The 22,140-nt window shown below is 35.2% G+C and overlaps 1 protein-coding gene across 1 annotated transcript in view; it reads left to right on the forward strand.

Moving 5' to 3' along the window:
• Nucleotides 1–22,140, forward strand: part of HCN1 (hyperpolarization activated cyclic nucleotide gated potassium channel 1) — a 452,456-nt gene that overhangs the window by 385,480 nt on the left and 44,836 nt on the right. The window contains exon 6 of the mRNA XM_015101304.4: nt 11,959–12,199. Within this exon, the coding sequence (XP_014956790.2) occupies nt 11,959–12,199 (241 nt within the window). The remainder of the gene's footprint in view (nt 1–11,958; nt 12,200–22,140) is intronic.

A 22,140-nucleotide genomic window follows, 5' to 3' on the forward strand; every position in this document is an offset into this window, starting at 1 on the left:
AACACAATTTGAAAGCTTCAATTCTTTGACACTCAGCCTTCTTTATGGTCCAACTCTCGTATCCCTATATGACTATTGGAAAAATCATAGCTTTGACTATACGAACCTTTGTTAGCAAAGTGGTATCTCTGCTTCTGAATATGCTGACTAGGTTTTTCATAGCTTTCCTTCCAAGGAGCAAGTGGCATATAATTTCATGGCTATAGTCACCATCAGCAGTGATTTTAGAGCCCAAGAAAATAAAATCTGCTACTGTTTCTGCTTTTTCCCTATTTATTTTCTGTGGAGTGATGGGACCAGATGCCATGATCTTAGTTTTTTGAATTTTGAGTTTTAAGCCAGCTTTTCCACTCTCTTCTCTCACCCTTATCAAGAGGCTCTTTAGTTCCTATTTGCTTCCTGCCATTAAAGTCATATCATCTGCCCATAGGAGGCTGTTGATATTTCTCCTGGCAATCTTGATTCCAGCTTGTGATTCATCTAGCCTGGCATTTCACATGATATACTCTGCATGTAAGTTAAATATGCAGGGTGACAACATACAACCTTGACGTACTCCTTTCCCGATTTGGAGGCAGTCCATTGTTCCGTATCCAGTTCTAACTGTTGCTTCTTGACCTGCATATAGGTTTCTCATAGTCAAAGGCTTTAGTGTAGTCACTGAAGCAGAAGTAAATTTTTTTCTGAAATTCCCTGGCTTTCCCAGTGATCCAACGAATGTTCGCAATTTGATCTCTGGTTCCTCTGCAGTTTCTAAACCCATCTCATACATCTGGAAGTTCTTGCTTCATGTTTTCTGAAGCCTAGCTTGAAGGATTTTGAGCATAAGCTTGCTAACCTGAAATGAACACAATTGTACAATATTTTGAACATCCTTTGGCATTGCCTTTCTTTGGGATTAGAGTGAAAAACTGACCTTTTTCAGTCCTGTGCCACTGCTGAATTTTCCAAATTTACTGACATATTGAATTCAGAACTTTAACAACACAATCTTTTGGAATTTTAAATAGTTCTGCTGGAATTCCATCACCTCCATTATCATCGTTCGAAGTAATACTTCCTAAGGCCCACTTGACTTCACACTAGCAGTGACATTTTAAAAATAAATATGTGAAACTAAGTATGACAAATTTTATTAACTCAGTATATTCACCATATTATAATTTCAAAATGTAATCAATTTAAAAATATCTTTAATGAGATAGCTTGCATTCATTTTTTTTTAGATTAAGTCCAGAATCAGCTCTATTTTTTTTAAATTGAAGTGTAATTAATTTACAATGTTGTTCAGGTATACAGCACAGTAGTTCAGTTTTATATGTGTGTGTATATATATATATATATAAAATACATATGTAAATATGTATATTCTTTTCAGATTCTTTTTGCTTATAGATTATTATAAAATGTTGCATATAGTTCTCTGTGCTATACAGTTGGTCCTTGTCTGTTATCTATTTTATATATAATACTGTATGTATGTTAACCTCCCTCCCCCTCCCATTTCCCTTTGGTAACCATAAGTTTGTTTCCTATGTCTGTGGATCTGTTTTTGTTTCATAAGAGAGTTCATTTGTTTTTAGATTCCTCATTTATGCAATGTCATATGGTATTTGTCCTTGTCTGTTTACTATGACAATCTGTAGGTCCATCTATGTTGCTACAAATGGCATAATTTCATTCTTTTTATGGCTGAGTAATATTTCATTGTATATATATACTGCATCTTCTTTATCCACTAATGTGTTGATGGACATCTAGGTTGCTTTCATATCTTGGCTATTGTAAATAGTGCTGCTGCAGTGAACACTGTGATGCCTATATCTTTTTGAATTATCATTTTATGCAGATATATGCCCAGAATTCAGATTGCTGGATCATATGGTAGCTCTATTTTTAGTTTTTATAAGGAACCTCCATATTGTTCTCCATAGTGGCGGTACCAAATTATATCCTCATCAACAGTTTAAGAGGGTTCCGTTTTCTCCACACCATCTCCAGCATTTATTGTTTGTAGACTTTTTGATGATAGCCATTCTGACAGAATATTTCAGTTAGAATGTTAATTTTTTGTACTGCTTGATCTTTATATAGGTTAAATAAAATTTACAGTTAAAAACTATAGTCACTTTTCCAAGTTTTTCCCAAAATTTTAATATTTTCTAATAACTAAATTATCAGCTTTAAAGTTAAAGCTGATAAGTGGTTAAAATTAAATAAATTAAATATTTACTAATGGTCAGTAACTCAATGTGGCCAATGACTACTATGTTAGACAAGGTTACTCTAGAAACAGACTGTATACTTTTAAATATTGGACGCAGTTCCTACATGCTATCTGATTTTTGTGAAATGACAACCTATTTGAAAATTTGGCTCATCTGTACTGCTGGGTTAATAATATAGCTGTATCAGGTTGTTGTAATCAAAGGAGAAAACCCAAAGCGTTCAATGACTGACTGACAAGTGTTCGGTCATATCCGACTCTTTACAACACCATAGACTGGAGCTTGCCAGGCTCCTCTGTCATAAGCATTCAATAAATATTAACTATAATCATCATCAAAGTCATTATGCTACATTTAGGCTAGTGGTACTTACCCTCTTGATGGTAATGGCTCCTTTGAAAATCCTATGAAAGTACCATCTGTATCCCATAAGACACTAATATGGTATATGTCAGTTCTCATAAAACTTCAGGTTCAGAGCAACTATCTGAAGCCTAACATCCTTTTTAAGTATCTTTCGGCTCCAGGTTTACAATGCTTATTTTTAAATTAACTATTGTATAATTTCTGACACCAATATCTCATTCTTTCCCCTCAACATTTGTGACTGTGTCATGGGGTTGTTTGAGGAAATGAGTTCATGTTTGAGGAAATGAATTCATGAGTTCAAATTATTTAGCTATGCTTCAAGATTTCATTTGTCTTCTTGCATGTTTACATTTTGCACTAATTTCTGGACAAAGGAGCTGCTTCTTATTTACCAGCTATATAAATGAATGTTGATAATTGAAGATAAAATTAAGTACATAAGAGAAACATTATTTTTCTCAGTTTTCAAAATAACTTTTGATAATTATTGTTCAAGTAGCTATATTTTCATAGCAACTGGATCGCATGTGATAGACTCAAAGATCCTTTACATATATATATGTATATATATATGTAAGCTAGAATTTTTTTATTTTTGAAGAATTATGTAACAGTAAATATATACCCATGTAATAATCTGCCCTGAAAATATGTATACTGTATAAAATTAGTTTAAATGAATTCAAATTAGTTTAAAATGTAAACTACATTATTCTACATTGGAGAAGTAGAAATATATTGAAGTAAAAAAGAATAGGTGTTTGTCTGAAATGGGTAAAGTTTTTGATTAAAAAAGTTATGAAATAATAAAAGTGACTATTTGTTTTCATTCCTAAGCACAGAGAATTGCAAAATATAGGAGTGTGAGTTAATTTTAACTGCTCAGCTTTTGTGACTTTGATCCAGGTAATAGGGAGGCCCATAATGGAGTGAATGAACAATGGTTGGGAAGTCAAATAGTAATGATGAGTTTCCCTAGATGTATTCTAGCTCTGTGGCTTGGACAATGTATTTTCTCTCTAAGCTCCTCTATCTTCATTCCTTATATATGTGGGGAAATAAAATCAAATTCAAGTTCATCCTTTGGTTGTTATCCTGTAGGAATAAATGAGGCATAATATGTAAAGTACCTCCTTAAAATGGGTGCCAAATATACATTATTCCCTTTCTTTCCCTTCCACATACCATCTTTAACTTGTCAAATTACAATGTTCCTTTGGGGGGTATGTAGGGAAAACCAGAGATATCATTGAAGAAACATTTCTTAAAAGGGAGATGTCAACGGTACACATCGACACTGTTTCCTGTAACACAAGACATACCCCCACAAACAATAACAAGAAACTCTGGTCTCCCTCTGTCTTCTTGCAGTCTCTTGCTTTACAGTTCAAAGATCTCAGAATCTATTGATTTACAAAGCCAGTCAGACAGCCAAATTGTTTGAAGTAGCATGTTTTAAAAACTGTGGCACCCTCTCCCTCTCCCTCTGAGTCCAAAAGTCCATTATACACATCTGTGTCTCTTTCCCTGTCTTGCATACAGGGTCACATCTTCCTAAATTCCATATATATGTGTTAGTAGACTGTATTGGTGTTTTTCTTTCTGGCTTACTTCACTCTGTATAATCGGCTCCAGTTTCATCCATCTCATCAGAACTGATTCAAATGAATTCTTTTTAACTGCTGAGTAATACTCCATTGTGTATATGTACCAAAGCTTTCTTATCCATTCATCTGCTGATGGACATCTAGGTTGTTTCCATGTCCTGGCTATTATAAACAGTGCTGCGATGAACATTGGGGTACATGTGTCTCTTTCAGTACATGTATACTATCATGTGAATTGAATCGCCAGTCTATGTCTGACGCAGGATGCAGCATGCTTGGGGCTGGTGCATGGGGATGACCAGAAAGATGTTATGGGGAGGGAGGTGGGAGGGGGTTCATGTTTGGGAATGCATGTAAGAATTAAAGATTTTAAAATTTAAAAAATTAAAAAAAAATAAATTTAAAAAAAAAAAATAAATAAAGAGTAAGAGAGTCCAAAAAATAAAAAAATAAAAAAAAAAATAAAAACTGTGGCAAATCTGATTCACTTTGCTATACAGTAGAAACTAACACACTGTAAATCAACTGTACTTGAACAAAAATTAATTCAAAATAAATAAAAGATAAAAATGATCATAATAATAAAAAATGTAAAAGCTGGCAAATTGGAGCATAGATGCCAATATAAAGATCAGCAGATTCAGATCTTTAAAAATAATTGCTTTGGGGAAATAAAAGCAGCCAATTTGTAGCCATCAGCTTGCCACCCCACATGTCAGGTTCTCAACATGTGTAAAGTTCTAATGAAAAAAATTATAGTTTATAGAAGAATCTTCTGGCTTGTAGCAATTGTAGTTATGTTCAAAGGTAAGATGACTTCTTATGAGCTTCCCCAGTGGCTCAGTGGTAAAGAATTGCCTGCAATGCAGGAGCTATAGGAGACATGACTTTAATCCCTGAGTTGGAAAGATCCCCTTGAGTAGGAAAAGACAAGCCTCTCCAGTATTCTTGCCTGGAAAATCTCATGGACAGAGGAGCCTGGCAGGCTACAGTCCACAGGGCATAAAGAGTCAGATGTGACTGGGCACGCATGCAAGATGACTTCTTAGAATTGGTCCGAATACTGAGGGAGCTGGGCTATCCAATAAAGCATAGTTTTCCTTGAAATTTTGTGGTCTTTGACATATTATTCAATGTCTTCTATAGAGTAGAGTAGTAATAATACCTAAGGCATAGGATTTGGGGAGGATAAAATAATTTAATACTTGCAGTAGTAGTGGGAAATAGACTCCACTCCTAAAGTAGTGTTAGTCGCTGAGTCACGTCTGACTCTTTGCGAACCCATGGACTGTGACGCACCAGGCTCCTCTGTCCATGGGATTCTCCAGGCAAGAATACTGGAGTGAACTGCCATTCCCTTCTCCAGAGGATTGTCCTGACCCTGGGTTCAAACCCAGGTAACCTGCATTGAAGGCAGATTCTTTACCATCTGAGCTACAGGGAAAATCCAATACTTGTACAGCTTTGTTTAAATCAATACCTGGAACCAAGAAGAACCCCATAAATATCATCTCTTATTTTTATTGTGTTCATCCTTAAAATTATTTCTGCTTTAAAGAGACCCTTAATATATCCAGTTACTCTGTTTAGATTCTACCTATCCCGGGCCACTGAATTGAAAAAAAAAAAAAAAAACAAAACTAGGACAACATCAGCAGCACCATTTTATAGGATGTTCTAGGTGATAAGGTTTCATTTGATACAGATTTGACTATATGCACTTAGTTGTTTCTAAAGTTCACATAAAAGTCTGAACATTGGATGCCATTTGAATGGCTGTCTAACATAAGTTCTTAGAAGGAAAACCTTGTGAGCTCCATACAGTCTAAAAATACAGAGTGTGTTGGGTGTAAGAATTTAGCAATGTGGCAGCAACTCTGTTTTGTTAAGATTACTCTATGATTCATTATTGCAATGATGGTAATTATATTTATAGCGACCACGCTTAAAACTTTTTAGAGCTATACTGTGTGAAATAAAATATTGTAGAATGGAGGAGAACAAAATGTTTTACAAAATTTTCCAGAATGATACTTAAAGTTGTCAATAAAGAATTGTAGTGCTAGAAGGAACCTTAAAATACTGCTATTCTTTTTAATAACAAAGGAGATATTGCATAAAGTTTCCCAAGGTTACAGAATGTGTGTGATTCCAAAGCACAGATTTATGGTTAAAATAAATCCCTGAAGCAGTCTAAATATATCAAAGCCCATTTTTTCTTATTGTCATAAAGTTAAACAAACTAGAAATCAAATTACCAACAATAAAATATACCATTGAGAGTGAAAAGGCAAACCACAGATGGGAAGAAGCTATTTGCACTACATATCCCAACAAAGAGCTCCTGTCAAGAATATAAAAAGAACTCTTTAAATAGAAAACTCAGGGAAAACTATTGACTGGACACGTCACCAAACAAAATATTCATCTGACCAATGAGCCTATGAAAATGTCCATAGCAACATTAATCACTGGCAGAATGTAAAATGAAACCATGTATCTCCTAATAGCTAATGAAAGTGAAAGTGTTAGTCAGTCAGTCATGTCTGACTCTTTATGACTCCACAGACTGCAGCCCACCAGGTTCCTCTGTCCATGGAATTTTCCAGGCAAGAATACTGGAGTGAGTTGCCTTCTCTAGGCGATCTCCCCTACCCAGGGATCTAACCCAGGTCTCCCACATTGCAGGCAGATTCTTTACCATCTGAACCATAATGGCTAATGGCTAAAATTAAGAGTTATAAAGTTTATCCAATGATGTAGGGCAACTCAGTGTACTTACTGCTGGTATATGTGAAAAATAATATCATTTTAGAAAACTTTTGGCAGTATCTACCAAAGTTAAAAACATGATTATCCAATTACCCAGCAGTTCCAACACAAGGTAAATATGCAAGAGAAATCAGTGCATAAGGCACCTCAAGAATGTTTATAACAGGCTGATTTTATTAGCCTGAAACTAGAAACAACCCAAGTGTCATGAAAGGTGGATGGAGAAATAAATTGTGACATAGTCATAGAATGAAATACAGCCTGAAATATAAAAAGAACTGCTGCCACACAACAGCATGGATGAATCACACTGACATGATGATGAGCAAAAGAGGGAAGACATTAAAGACTCTGCAGTGTGTGACGCCATTTGTGCGAATTTCAAGTACGACTGCTTATAGTGATATGTCAGAACAGTGAGAACCTCTGGGCTTGATTGGAAAAGGAAAAAAGGAAACCTTCTAAAAATTGTTCTGTACATGGATCCAGAAGGTTATGTAGGTTCATATATATTTTAAAAATTCATCTAAGATCTGTCTATGTTTAAGACGTACACTTTAACAATATCCATATTATAGTTAAAAAATATTCTCAACACTAAAAATTAACCTGAATAATCCTGTTGTACTTTAGCAAAATATTGGGATGGACTGCTGAAAAAGAAAGGCTTTTGTATCTTAAACTGACATGGCAAAGTAAGATCAAATGTAGGATTCTTCATTGTTATTGTCTTGTTATATTATGCTGTGTTTTCAATATATAAAAGTTGATTTATTTGGAATTTAAAAAGATTTGTGTGTTTCCCTCTACTTTTTAACTTACTCAGGTATTTATTTATATATGTACATATACATATGTATGAAAAAAAATATGAAGTCGCTCAGTTGTGTCCGACTCTTTGCAACCCCATGGACTGTAGCCTATCAGGCTCCTCCGTCCATGGGATTTTCCAGGCAAGAGTGATGGAGTGGATTGCCATTTCCTTCTCCAGGGGATCTTCCCAACCCAGGAATCGAACCCTGGTCTCCCACATTGCAGGCAGATGCTTTACCGTCTGAGCCACCAGGGAAGCCCATAAATATGCATAAATGTATGTATATATGTATATTTGGGGATTCCCTGGTGGCTCAGACAGTAAAGAATCTGCCTGCAATTCAGGAGACCCAGCTTCAATTCCTGGGTTGGGAAGATCCCCTGAAGAAGGGAATGGCTACCCACTCCATTATTCTTGCCTGGAGAGTCCCATGGACAGAGGAATCTGGTGGCTACAGCTCATAGAGTCACAAAGAGTCAGACACGATTGAGTAACTAACTCTCACTTTTTTTTTTTTTTCAGGCTCATATTTATCTGACACTTTGAGGTTAAACCAATTATTTGTTTTGTTACTCAAGTTGTTACAGCACTGGCTTGATAGCTCTTTTAGTTGGCCTCTTTGAAATATCCTTTTCATTGTGTGGGCTTCTTGCTGATGTTTTTGCTTGTTTCTTTATTTGTTTTCTAGCACTCCCGTACTATCTGGTATGATACGATTCTTGAGGAAGAAATAATTTTACTTTTTTAAGTTATGAAGTAAACTTAGTAATCTGGAGTACTTTATTATCAAGCTCAGGGCCATGTGTCTGATTCCCTGGTGGCTTACCTGGTGGCTCAGTTGGTAAAGAATCTGCTTGTAATGCAGGAGACCTGCATTTGATCCTTGTGTGAGGAAGATCCCCTGGTGAAGGGAATGGCAACCCAGTATTCTTGGTTGGAGAATTCCATGGACAGAGGAGTCGCTGAGATAGCACAAAAGAGGAATCACTGAGATAGATAAAGCCTGGCGGTCTATAGTCCATGGAATCACAAAGAGTTGTACATGACTGAACAACTAACATTTTCACTTTCACTGGTGACTCAGATGGTAAAGAATCTTCCTGCAATGCGGGAGACCCAAGTTTGATCCCTGGGTTGTGAATATCCTCTGTAGAAGGGAATGGCTACTCACTCCATTGCCTGGAAAATTCCATGGACAGAGGAGCCTGGTGGGTCCATGGGGTCATACTTTATTATCTCAAGGTCAGGACCATATGTCTGATTCCCTTAGGGAAAGAATGTTCCTCAAAGTATTGTGTACAGACAATACTCCTAACTCAAGCCAGACATGTCACTAAAAACCCTCATTAGAACAACTGCCATAAGGAATCTGGATGGAGAGTAGAGATATTAATAACTTTACTGTGTTTTATTTAAGTGAATGTGCTATAAGGACCTGTGATTAAAGAGGAGGAGTGTTAAAAGTTTTGTTTTACTAATAGAAAGATATTAATAACTTAGCTAAATATGTTCTCTCTAAGAAAATGTGCTATAAAGAAATATGATTGATGGAGAAGAGCTTTTAAAAACTTTGCTAACCTCAAGAATCACTTGATTGTTTCCATTAAACTGAAAGTCAATTAGGTGTGTCTGACTCTCTGCAACCCCATGGACTGTAGTCCATGAATTCTCCAGGCCAGAATTCTGGAGTGGGTAGCCTATCCCTTCTCCAGGGGATCTTCCCAACCCAGGAATCAAACCGGGGTCTTGTGCATTGCAGGAGGATTCTTTACCAGTTGAGCTACCAGGGAAGTCCATTAAACTATATGCTCTCGAAGCAAGCAGACTTCATGGGAAGAGGAAGAGCTTTTCAATGCCAATAACTTTCTGTCCCATTAGTCTTTTGCTCTCTAAGTTCTATTGGAATTTACAGTTTAGATCAGAAAGAATTCACAAGGAGGTAAAAGTTCCACAGAGAGAAAATGAATGGATTCCTTCAAATTAACAATAATATGAAATTATTTTCACAGTAATATGATCAAGGCAGCTCCAGTGGTGAACCTGAATATGTGATGCATCATAGAAAAGAATTACCCATGTAAATAAGGACCAGTTTAATTTCTTATAAAATATGCTTTCAATCATTTTCTAAAATAAAAGTGAGAAAACAATGAAGAGAAAAATCTGTATCCTTCAAATCAAAGAATATAGATGAAAAGATTATTTTATTATTTTGTTTGAAAGCTTATTTTCTCTGCAACCTGGCTTATTTTCAATTTCCTTCTATGTAATTTTACACATAATATCATTAACTTTCAAACAAGCAATCTGATCATTTTAATAATATATTTCTGTCTCTTTTTAATTCATGTGGTTACCTTGGGTACCTTGAATGGTTCACCTTTATCTTCATGTGTTTTTTTGTGTGGAAGATCCAATATTTTGAATAGTGAAAAACCACATTTTTATATACATAAGGCTTGTTTCTCAAACTATTGACTTGAGAAAGCATTTTAAGAATTTTAAATAGCCACTTCCCAATAGGAATATAAACCAAGTTTTGTGAGTACTTTGTTTTCCAGTGCCAAAACTCCATCTTCCTCCTTTCCATTTTAGCCCCTTTCCTTCCTTCCTTTCTTCTTTTTTATCCCTTCCTTCTGTCTACTCATACATTATGCATATAGATTGAACACTTACTGTGTGCTGAACTTACTGTAGTCCCCCACTCCAACCACAGGTCTTCACACCAGTTAAAATTGATCACAAATGCCCCTAGATATAGCCACCCAAATGTCTACTGTGCATTATAGAGCTTGGATGATGCTGTACCAAGTACCACATGTAATACCCTTCTCTTGTTTTTTTCTTTATGTTCACTTTCTGGTTATTGCTGCTGATTTTTAAATATTTAACTAGTTCCCATGAAACTCCACTATTAGAGATACTTATCTGCTTTGCTGAATTCACAGCATATTGTTGAGGATGAAACACTTTCTTTTCCATGTTGGACTCAAAATTCTGTGCCTTCTGCATCAACTGGAATTTTTTAACTATCCTGGAATATTAAATATCAAATTATTTTATGAAGAAGATTGAGGAAAGTTTCTTTCCCCATATTGGAATCTAGAAGTTTGTATTCCCAAAGCAGGAATTCAGATCTCCTTCCCTTTTAATACCTCTGAATCTTTTGCCCTTTTTCCATCTCTTGGCAGAGGTGACTTTGTTTTATATGTCTCTTAAGCATGCTCACAAATTCAGGTCCAACCCTGTTCTTTGGGGTGGGGGGCGGGAAGCTTTGGAGAAGGTATTTCTAAAAAATGGCATTGAAGTGAAATTTAGATTCCCATTGTTTATTCTGTTCCATATCTAACTTTCAGCATTAAAACTGGTTGGTCCCATATCCTTGTTTTGGTTCATAGTGATAGCACTGTGTCTAATCTGGTGTATAAATCTCCTAATTTAGAACTGACCCGATCCCATAAAGAAAGCAATTTAGAAAAAGGAAAATATGGCCTCTGTCCAGTCCAAAACTTCCAATGATAACCCAGGAGGTTTTGAAAGGGTAATTTTCTGATCTAACCCAGAAACAAATTGAATTTATAATTATAGATTATAGTCAAATTAGAGTCTCCTTTGTGTAATGTGAACAATATCAAGTCTCCTTCCCATAATATGAATGACATTAACAAAAAACATCAGAATGCTGTTGGCATTTTGTTGGCAGCTGGGCTCTTGTTTCAGAATTCCAGTCAGTAGGTACAAATTAGATTGTTCAACACAATGGACCACAGAGGCAGTAACATCAAGGTTAATAGGAAGTGATGTGGTTTCTTTTCTTCATAAAAAGATAAAAGGGAGACTAAAACCCTTCCACATTTTAATTCTAATTTTGTATAAAGAATGATAAAAGAATAGGAAGTTATAAAAGGTGAACTTGTATATATTTAATTAGTGTTTATTGATGTTTAATACATGCCTATATGACTCTACATACTAGGAATACAACATTTCAACTCAATAATAAAACATAATCCCTGACTTTGAAGAAATATGTGGATTATTAGAATTTATGTATTTTTGTTTCTTAAATTACAATGTTATGCCATGTAGAGATCTTAGTTTCAGCACCTGTTTTGCTTCTTGATATGATTAATCTCTCTTAATTTTTGTTTACTCTTGCCCTCTTTAGGAGATAGTCAACTTCAACTGCCGAAAACTAGTGGCTACAATGCCTCTTTTTGCTAATGCGGATCCTAATTTCGTGACCGCCATGCTGAGCAAGTTGAGATTTGAGGTGTTTCAACCTGGAGATTATATCATACGAGAAGGAGCTGTGGGTAAAAAAATGTATTTCATTCAACATGGTGTTGCTGGTGTCATCACAAAATCCAGTAAAGAAATGAAGCTGACAGATGGCTCATACTTTGGAGGTTAGTAAAAAAGAAAATGTAACTCAGATGAAATCTAATTTGCTTACAATATGTATCTTTATCAGAATTTTGGAGATGTCAGAATGTTGATTTATTGGGTTTGAATGTGGACTTGTATTTGAATTCTGATAAAAGTGTCTATAGTGTGTCGACCGAAAAAAATGCATAACCTAAAAGTTGAGAATTCTGTTTTATTTGGCAGACAAAACTGAGGACTTAAGCCCAGGACACAGTATCTCAGATAACTCTGAGAGACTGCTCCAAGAGGTAAGGGAGGAGCCAGGGTATATAGCAGTTTTTGCAACAAAGACCAGGTAGTTGAAACATGGAATGATTACTGTTGGTTAGAGAAAACCAGATATCTCAAATTAAAGAATTTAGTGCTTTTCTTTGTATTGAAAGATGCAAGAGTCTGGGCTCATTGAAATTGTTCTTTTGATATGCACTTCAGTTATCTGGGGCTGGTATCTGTGCTTTCTCATCCTTAGTATCCTCTGAGTGCATCATCTGGGGTGGCTGCAGTGGTTGACTGGTAGGTGGTAGGCATCCTGTTTCTCTCCTCAGTTTGCTCTGGGCTCACCATTGGGTGGCTGTAATGTGATTGATTGATGGCTGAACATCATTTGTTTACTGATAAGGCAGGCAACATTTTTCATTGAAAACTGGTATGTTTTCACATCTCAGTGTCACGTGTCCAGTGCATATGCACTTACTATTGTATTAGTTAGAATATCGCTTCAGCCTCTTAAACCAGAACCAAATAATAGTGGCTTAAGCAGATAGAAGGTATGTTTTTCTCTCACACAGAAGTCCCAAGAGGGTTTAATGACTCTCTCCGAGACAGTTTTTAGGCATGCAGATTTTATTTATTTTGCTGGTCTGCCATCCTCTAGAATATTTTCCTTATTTATACAAGACAAATTGATTCCTCTCCACAATATGGACCACAGGAAGGGAGAATGGGGCAGAGGAATTGAAGAATGAGCAGTTTCTTTTTAGATGTGTGCCCAGAATAGCCAACTTCACCTCTATTCACACACGATTGGCCAGAATTTACTTAAAAGAGTACCTCTAGGTATAAGGAAGGCTGGGGAATATAGCTTCTAGCTGTGTGATATATTACTCAGGGATTTCTAGAAAAATGGAATATATATATATATATCTCCTATTGTGTGTGTGTATATATATACACACATACAGAAAAGGAGATTTATTATGAGAAACTGACTCACGAGTATGGAGGCTGACAAATATTATGATCTGCATGGGAAACTGAAGAACAGGAAAATGGGTGATTAAATTCAGTCTGATGTAAATCCAATCTGAAGGTAGATGAGTTGAGATGTTAGCTCAAGCAATGCAATAGGAAAAAATATTCGTCTCCCCTTCTTCTTTTTTTTTTTTCTCTCTATTCAGCCCCCAGTGGATTTGGAGTATACCTACCCTAAAGATGTCAGACTACTGAGTCACCTGACTGAAATACTAATCTCATCTAGGAACACCCTCATAGACATATCCCAAATTATATATTTCTGGGCATCCTGTGACAAGTCAAATTGACACATAAATTAACCATCACAAGGGGCTATTTGCCTTGCTAAAAATCCTGACATTTTGAGTTGTTTCCAGCTTTTTACTGTAATAAGGTATATATTTGTGCAAATGTACAAAACTTGCCTATGAGTTGATTTACTGGGCCAAAGTCTATGCATACCTTTAAGTTGAAAAAAACATCAAATAATTGTTTTGATGAAGCTACCAATTTCTACATTGCTTTGCCCATTAATTTTTACATTTTTCCTAATAAGTAAAATTGGCATCCCCTTATTATTTACTTTGTAGTTCCATTAGTAACAGTGATACTAAGGCATTTCTTCATAGATATGGCTTATTTTATTTGATTTTTATTGCAATTTTTGCATTTTTAATGTGTTGTTTGTCTTCTTAAAGCAAATTTACAGAAATGTCCCTAACGTATTTTTGATATACCGTAACTGTTTTCTCCATAATTTTTACTTCTTTTTAAACTTTCTAATTTTTTGTTTTGTCATGCTGATTTTCATTATTGTCTATTCGATTTGAATCTTAGAGCATTTGTGTTTCTACAGTGGGTTTTTTTGCACTGCAAAATTATGAAAATATTTTCCGTATTTACTTCTATTTTATTTAGTTTCACTACATTGTTGTTACAATTTTAACTTGTTAGAACAAGTGAGAGGGAGTGACTATTAATGTCTCTTAGTGCCAGTTCTGATTTAACATTAAAGACAATGATTAATACTACAGTGTCCGACATTGGCAAGTGTAATAGTTAAATATTACTCAACAGTAAGAAACTGAAATGTTTTCTTTAGAAAAAGTCAGGAAATCTGCCTTAACATATCAGGTTTATTCTACAAGACAAATTCAAGTGAAACTTTTTGTTATCATGAGTGAGGTATTCATAAATGGTTCTTATTACTTTATATTAATTCTTCACAGACTTTATAATATGCCTTTAGAAGTTTTCTCTGTCAGAATTAACGTCTCCCAACTCTGTGTCTCCATACTACGTCTCACAGCTTTCTAGTCCTGACTTCTTTCTGCCTCATACTGAACACTGTAGTTAGTTACCTGTCTTCCTTCTGATATTAGATGGCAAAAATGTGTGCATTAGAATCACTGAAGAAGCTGTAAGTTCAGCCTCTGCCTATTAGGATTCTAATTCAATAAATCCAGACTAGGGATAATATTTTATTTGTTTGTTCAATTAGTTAATAAATAACCAGTATATTTGAGCCCCTGAAAATCAGTAAAAAGAAAGTATTCAAATCAAATTAGTGATGTTGGCTAATCTGAAAACTAGGCAATATATTCATTTTATTTTAAAATAATGATTATAAAAGCAACAATAATATGATGAGTTTAAGAAGTTTTCTTCAATAACAGCTATAAAATTTATTGGGAAAAGTTTTAATTTTATTAAATGCTTTTTTGGAATATATCAAATTAACCATAGGTATGAAAAGTGAAAGTCACTCAGTTGTGTCCTACTCTTTGCAACCTCATGGACTGTACACTCCATGGAATTCTCTAGGCCAGAATACTGGAGTGGGTAGCCATTCCCTTCTCCAGGGGATCTTCCCAACCCAGGGATCAACCCAGGTCTCCAGCATTGCAGGGAGATTCTTTAGCAGCTGAGCCACCAGGGAAGCCCAAAATAACCATAAGGCTCTCATTCATTAACCTATTGCAACTGAGTAAAACCTATCAGCTCAAAATATTTGGCCAGTTTTTGGTTAACACAATGATAGCGTCTTTGACTTTTTCCCCATTCATTAAGGATGATTTTTCATTCTTCATCTTTCCCTTTCTTCCCACTCTTCTTCCTTGTCATGATTCTAATTGCATCAGTCCCTTACTCTTGTGCCGATTATGCTAAGAAAAAAGAGGAAATTAGGGAAAGCTAAGAACTTTGAAAAAAATCTTCTTTAGTAAGCTCAGAGAATTAGTGTTCACATGTAGGAAAAGTAGAAATTAAAAGTTGATGAAAATAAATAAAAGCTGGTAGTAAAAAATGAAAATATAATCCAGCTTTGGGGGAAAGTGGTTTGGGGGAAAAGGTTTTTGAGGTAATTAATGGAAGTGTGACAAGTACATAAAAGTTTAGAAAGGGATTTCTGAAAATTGTTATTACGCATTAAGAATGTGTGTGCTCAGTCACACAGTCATGTCCAACTCTACACCCACATGGATTGTAGTTCTCCAAGCTCCTCTGTCCATGGGGTTTTCCAGGCAAGAGTACTGAAGCAGATTACCATTTCCTCTTAAGGGGATCTTTCCCACCCAGGGATCAAACCCAGGTCTCCTGTATCTTCTGCATTAGAAAAAAGGATTCTTTACCACTGAAACACCTGTATTTCCTCATATGTGTTTAATCTCCACTCAATCTCTATGCCTTTTTTCTCCCTAATTTTTTTTTGGGGGGGGGGAGTTTCTTAACTTTTTTCAGAGCTACTTAAATATTTGTTATTTTTGTGGTATCTTCAAAGAAGCAGTTTTTATTTTTGCTTTTCACTTCACTAACTTTTGTATTTTTTATGTATAAAATCTGTTCTTTCATTTTACTTTTTACTTTAGTTTTACTTCTTTTAGCTTCTTGAGTTTAAAAGCTAGTATATTTATTTTGAACTACTCTTCATCTTTGATGACTGCAATTTATAGTACACATAAGTCTGTCTATACTGCTTTGGTTAAATTCCACTGCATTTTTAATACAGTGATTCAATATTACTTTGTAAAAATAGGTTGCACTTTCCATCTGGATTCATTGTATAGTACATGAGTTATCTTTTATTTAAATTCTCTTTAAAAATTTTAAATGGAAACATTTGGGGATGGAATGGTGGAGAGAAAAAAGCACATATAATGTTTGAATAGGAGAATTACAGAATATCAAAGATGTTAAATAAATTATATTGACAATAAGTAATGTGTAAGAAAGATAAGATTAAATGAGATTTATTTTAAAAGAGGAATGAGGTGATCTTCAATTATTAAACCTAGTTATAACTATCAAAATGTAATTATACATAAAATAAAATTTTTCTCCATCCTGTTTCTAAATTTCTTGACATAAATGATCATCTTTAAATATAGTTTTACAAAATTACTGATGAAGTTATCCCTCATTTTAAACATTTAACAAATATTTCACCTACAGTTTATTCCTGTAAAACAAATATCTACTTATTCAATCCAACTCACCTCAATAAGAAATTCTCCAAAATAGTGATTGGTTTGGGTTCAGTGCTTTTAGTGTCATTCATATTTTCATCATGGTGATTTGAAATGGCTATTAGTGGGCCTGTCCTTCGGTGGACAGTTTATGGAAAAAAGTAGGTCTGCATTACTTTCAGTTATTTTACACATACAATGGATATTTGTTCAATTTAAACACCATATAAAATAAAGACAGGCTGTTAGAATCTAATGATAAGAACTGTACTTATTTAACATGTAAAAGTTTAAAATTTATACCCTTTAAGTATCTACTATGAAATTTTGAAAGTGATAGAGCGTACTTTTGTAGTATATTAATTTTATATGTTGCATCAGCTGAACATGGCAAGTTCACAGTATTTTTAAGCAGAAGAGCCTGAGATCAACTTCGTTATGTTCTTTCCACTCTTCCAAAGTGTCTTAGGTGAGTAAGCATAATCAATGCACAGAAAACACCCCAACTAAATGACAAGCAAACTAGTGAGATATGGAGACATTCCAAGATCAAATTTAGAATTTCGTGTTCTGTACCTAACTTCCTAACTTGATTTATTTCTACAATAATACAGGACTGTTTCTAGACATACATATATGTCCAGAGAGGTTAACTTCATTAAAATATCCAATAATGTATCTCTGTATCCATAGTTCGTGATTTTAAACAAAAGCTTTTTTTTTAATATAATGTTTCATTATTAATATTCCTGTCCACTCATCTTGTAGTGGTTGTCTCTCCACACCAAGTGTTTTAATTGATTCAATCCCTCGACTTTACATCTTTCAGAATGTTTGTCTCATAGGTTCTTACTATAATATAGGGAAGTTAAATGAAATGAAATTCACTCAGTCGTGTCCAACTCTTTGTGGATACTCCATGGGATTCTCCAGGCCAGAATACTGGAGTGGGTAGCCTTTTCTTTCTCCAGGGGATCTTCCCAACCCAGGGATCAAACCCAGGTCTCCCGCATTGCAGGTGGATTCTTTACCAGCTGAGCCACCAGGGAAGCCCCAAAAAAGTGGTGTATAATAAACCTACCAGAAAGAAAATTCTTCCCATGATGGTTCCCATGATAAATCATTTGGTATTGAATGCTATTTAATCATGTCTAACATTTTGACAGCCTCAAGGAGACTGTCAGCCACTTTATATAGCTAAAGTGCATATTTATGATTTTTATGCCCAAAATGCATTTGGCCAGATTACAATGATCTGGCATTTTTTAAATGTAGAGCTGCAGGTTTGAAAAACCACAGGCTATCCCTGTCGTGGTGATTATTCATTGTTTGTAAGAGGACTAAAAACATCTGCCAATGTGCAGTTTAAAGTTTACTCCATTTCTAGTCCATTGTACATTTCTAAAAGCTGACTGATTTTCTAGGAGATGTGAGGAATCTGTTGATAGTAAAGTTACAATTTGATCAGTTCAATATTAATTTAACTATTATAAACATTCTCACAAAATATAAGGAAGATGAGGTGGGAGCAGAGAAAAACAATCAATCTTCTTCAAGATTTTTTATTTTGTTTTGTTTTCCTTTGCTTCCTCATTCATTCTCTTCTTAGGTCAGGTAAATGAAATATTTGATTCTATGATAAGAAGACAACTCCACTGGATTTTTTGTAGGTTGTATCCCACCTAGAAACACCAGGTAATGTACAACCACAGGATGAATCTTTGCTAAATCACTGAGTTGAGAGAGGTGTTAATCCCCATCTAAATCTTCACCTTCTAGTTCTTCAATTCAGTACTGTCATGTATAAATATATCAATGCATGATAAAGGATTATATCCATATGTCTGAGACACTTACGAAAATCAGGATGAACATTAAGACATTTTACTTTGAAGTCATCTTGTCTTTCCCTCTTTAATAAAAGAGACAAAGAAGCAGAGGTTAAAGAGAAGGAAAAGGAAAAAACAAAAACGTCCTTATTACAGTTCTGGATCTTCTCATATTCCTGTGATTGTTCACAAGTCACCACTTTTGAAGTATTTATAATTAGAGAGGCCAGGCCGTATCTTGTGGTAGTGGTTTAGTCGCTAAGTTGCGTCCGACTCTTGCGATACCGTGGAAGAACCTAGTCAAATAAAAACTCCTTAAGGCAAATGTACTTTCTAATTCTAATTTCTAGTGTGTCATTCTAATTCATGTACTTAATTTCTAAAATGTGCCTCTACTTAGCTCCCAAGTTCCAAAAACTGGGGTAATTGATTTTAGTGAAAAGTATGGGGTTCTGTTGCAAGGTAAAACAAATCTAGCAGGTTATGATTCACTATAGAATGTACAATTGATTGGACTGTTTTGACATATCGTTCTCTTGAAAACAAAAATTGTGACGTTTTCATTACCAGTTTTCTTTGGTATGCATATTTTACTTGCATTATTCGTATTTGCATTTTACTTGTGTTATTCAAATGCTACCTTCTGTAACAGTAATATCGGTATATGCTATTAAGGGAATGTCTGATAATAAAGAACAGATGGAAGATTTTTTTTTCACTTTGCATGCGTAGCTCAAAGGTAGAAATAAGCAGGGCTTTCCATCAAGCATAACTGGAGGAAAAAGGTTTTTAGGCAGAATATACATCATCAATAAGGATAGTCTTAAGAAAGAACTATATCCTGGACTGATTTTTTTTCTTCTTTCTTTTAAAGAGAAATCTGTTTTAAAAATTATTTTGTTTATTTATTTTTGGGTGTGCTGGGTCTTAGTTGCTATGACGGCTTTTCTCTAGTTGCAGTGAGCTGGGCCTACTTTGTAGTTGCTGAGCAAAGGCTTCTCATCGCAGTGTCTTCTCTTGTGGTGGAGCATGGGTTCTAAGGCACACAGGCTTTAATAGCTGCAGTGTGGGCTCAGTAGTTGTGACTCCTGGGTTCTAGAGCACAGGGTCATTAATTGTAGTACTCGGGCTTAGTTGCCCTGCTTGGCATATGGGATCTTTCTGGATCAGGGACCAAACCTATGTCTCCTGCATTGGCAGGTGGAGTCTTTACCACTGAGCACCAGCAAAGCTCTCATGTTTTCTTTAAGGGTTCTCCTTAAAGTAAGCATGCATTAGTGAATTGAGAGTGACCAATAGGCCTCTTATTTTGAAGCACAACATTTCCCATTCATGCCTGTTTCCCAGGATTCTGGAGAGGAAACTCCAGACCTATATACTCTTTGTGTTTTCATCCTTTTGCAGCTATTCCTCTTTTAGGAAGGCTCACCTGAATTATGCCCCTTGCCCTTTGGATGAAAAAGAAGAATATCCAAATTTTTAAACAAAATCTCCATAACTGTATACAATCTGGCCCAGTTTATTTTCCTAATCTCAAAGCATATCTTCCCCTCTAGATATCCTTAAATCAAACTTGATTTATCCTTAAATCAAGGCTGCTAGCTCTTACATTAGCAAAGAATAAAAGTTGCCTTTGTAAAGATTAATCTCTTTAGTTTAAAAAAAATAAAGAAAAATAAAACAAAAAACCCTGTCTATTCTTTAGGCTGACACTTTGCTTCCCATGTGAAGACATTACTGAAATGTAATATTTTTTTTGCTCTCCCCTGTGCAGATTTTTTTTTTCTTTCTGCTTTCCTACCACTTAACCTATTATTGAACTGTTTTTTGTTATAATTTACATGTCAGTCTTCTATAATGGATTATGAAATTTCTGAGCTTTGACACAATGACTTTTTCCAGTTTAAATCTGCAACACCAAAGAATAGTGCTTGAATTCTTACACAGACTCAAGGACAACTCGTAAAATGAGTCAATGAATGAATGGATGAACAGATATATTTTCCCTCATCGCTACTCCTTATTCTGTCGCTTCTGTTTTCTTTCCAGCTCTAAAATTAAAAAAGCAACCAAACATCCCATTCACTTCGGTACTATACTGTGCTAAACTCTTGATCTTTATGTCAAGACAGGAAACTAATACAAGTAATAATGATAAATTATAAACTACACTAAATGAAACACAAAGATTTCTGAGAAGCTCAGTACTAATATTTGAATTACCTTCTATCTAATTTTAAATGAATCTCACTACATTAAGAATCAAATAATACGGTTCTAGAATTTCAAACAAACAGAATCTAGAGTAGTGCCATCCACTAGCACTTTCTGTGGTGATGGAAATATTCTTTACTTAATACTGCTCAAACACTAGCCATATGCAGCTATTGAGCATTTGATGCTAGTGTGACTGAGTAATTGAATGTTTAATGTCATTCTATTGCAGTTATTTTAGACTAAATGTAAATAGCCACATGTGGCTAGTGCCTGCCATACTGGATAAAACTATTCTAGATTGCTGTAAAAATAGGGTGAGAGGACCTCATCAGGCCCTCTGTTGCAGTACCAGGACCTTGTCAAGCATGGTGACTCAAATGCCTCAGAGCCTGCAGGTACAGGAAAGCAATGAAGGGAACCCAGTGTGATGTGAACATTAGAACAAACATGGTGACTGATAGCAGCCAATGCTGTGTCTTGGAGTCAAGGAGACACAAGGATTGGCTCTTCTAAACCCAGATGAGAGCGATGGCAGCTACCTAGGTCTCCCCCATGACCCTCACTCATTAAATATTTGTGACATTGAATCTAATTTTGAAGTCATCTTTAATTGAATAATATTTTATATCATGATGTCAGTGATCAAGTTTTTAATAAATGATCTTTATTTATATTTCCTTTCAATTTTTCAAATGTAAAGTTATGACTGCTCTTTTTTTCTCCTGTAAGTTTTTAACAGAAGTCATAAATGTAGCTTTACTTAGTGCTGAATAGAGAAGCTAGATTCCTTCTTGGTTGCTTCTTTTAATGCCCTTGGTTTTGTTCTTTGATTTTGCTCTCCAGCCTCACATTTAGCTTTCAGAGCCTCAGTACAAGATTGCTGACTAAGATTTTCTTGCCCTACTTCAGTAGATCTGCTCATCCCCTGTCACAGGCAGGTGCGATGAATGAGCTAACATTAGTAAAGTACTTTGAGTTCTGTGGATGAAAGTTGTGCAAACTATTATTCTGTTGTGGCACTTTCTTTGAGGATCATTATCATACTTCATCATACTTCATCATACTTGTGGAATCTCAGCACAAAAAGGAGGAAGAAGTGTGTTTTTGAGTAGGCACACTTCAGTAAAGTATAAAAGCATAGCAATTGCATGGGAAGGGTGGAGGTTCAGTTTTTATTTT

This window comes from Ovis aries, chromosome 16 (genome assembly GCF_016772045.2).
Source record: "Ovis aries strain OAR_USU_Benz2616 breed Rambouillet chromosome 16, ARS-UI_Ramb_v3.0, whole genome shotgun sequence".
In the NCBI taxonomy this organism is placed as follows: domain Eukaryota; kingdom Metazoa; phylum Chordata; class Mammalia; order Artiodactyla; family Bovidae; genus Ovis; species Ovis aries.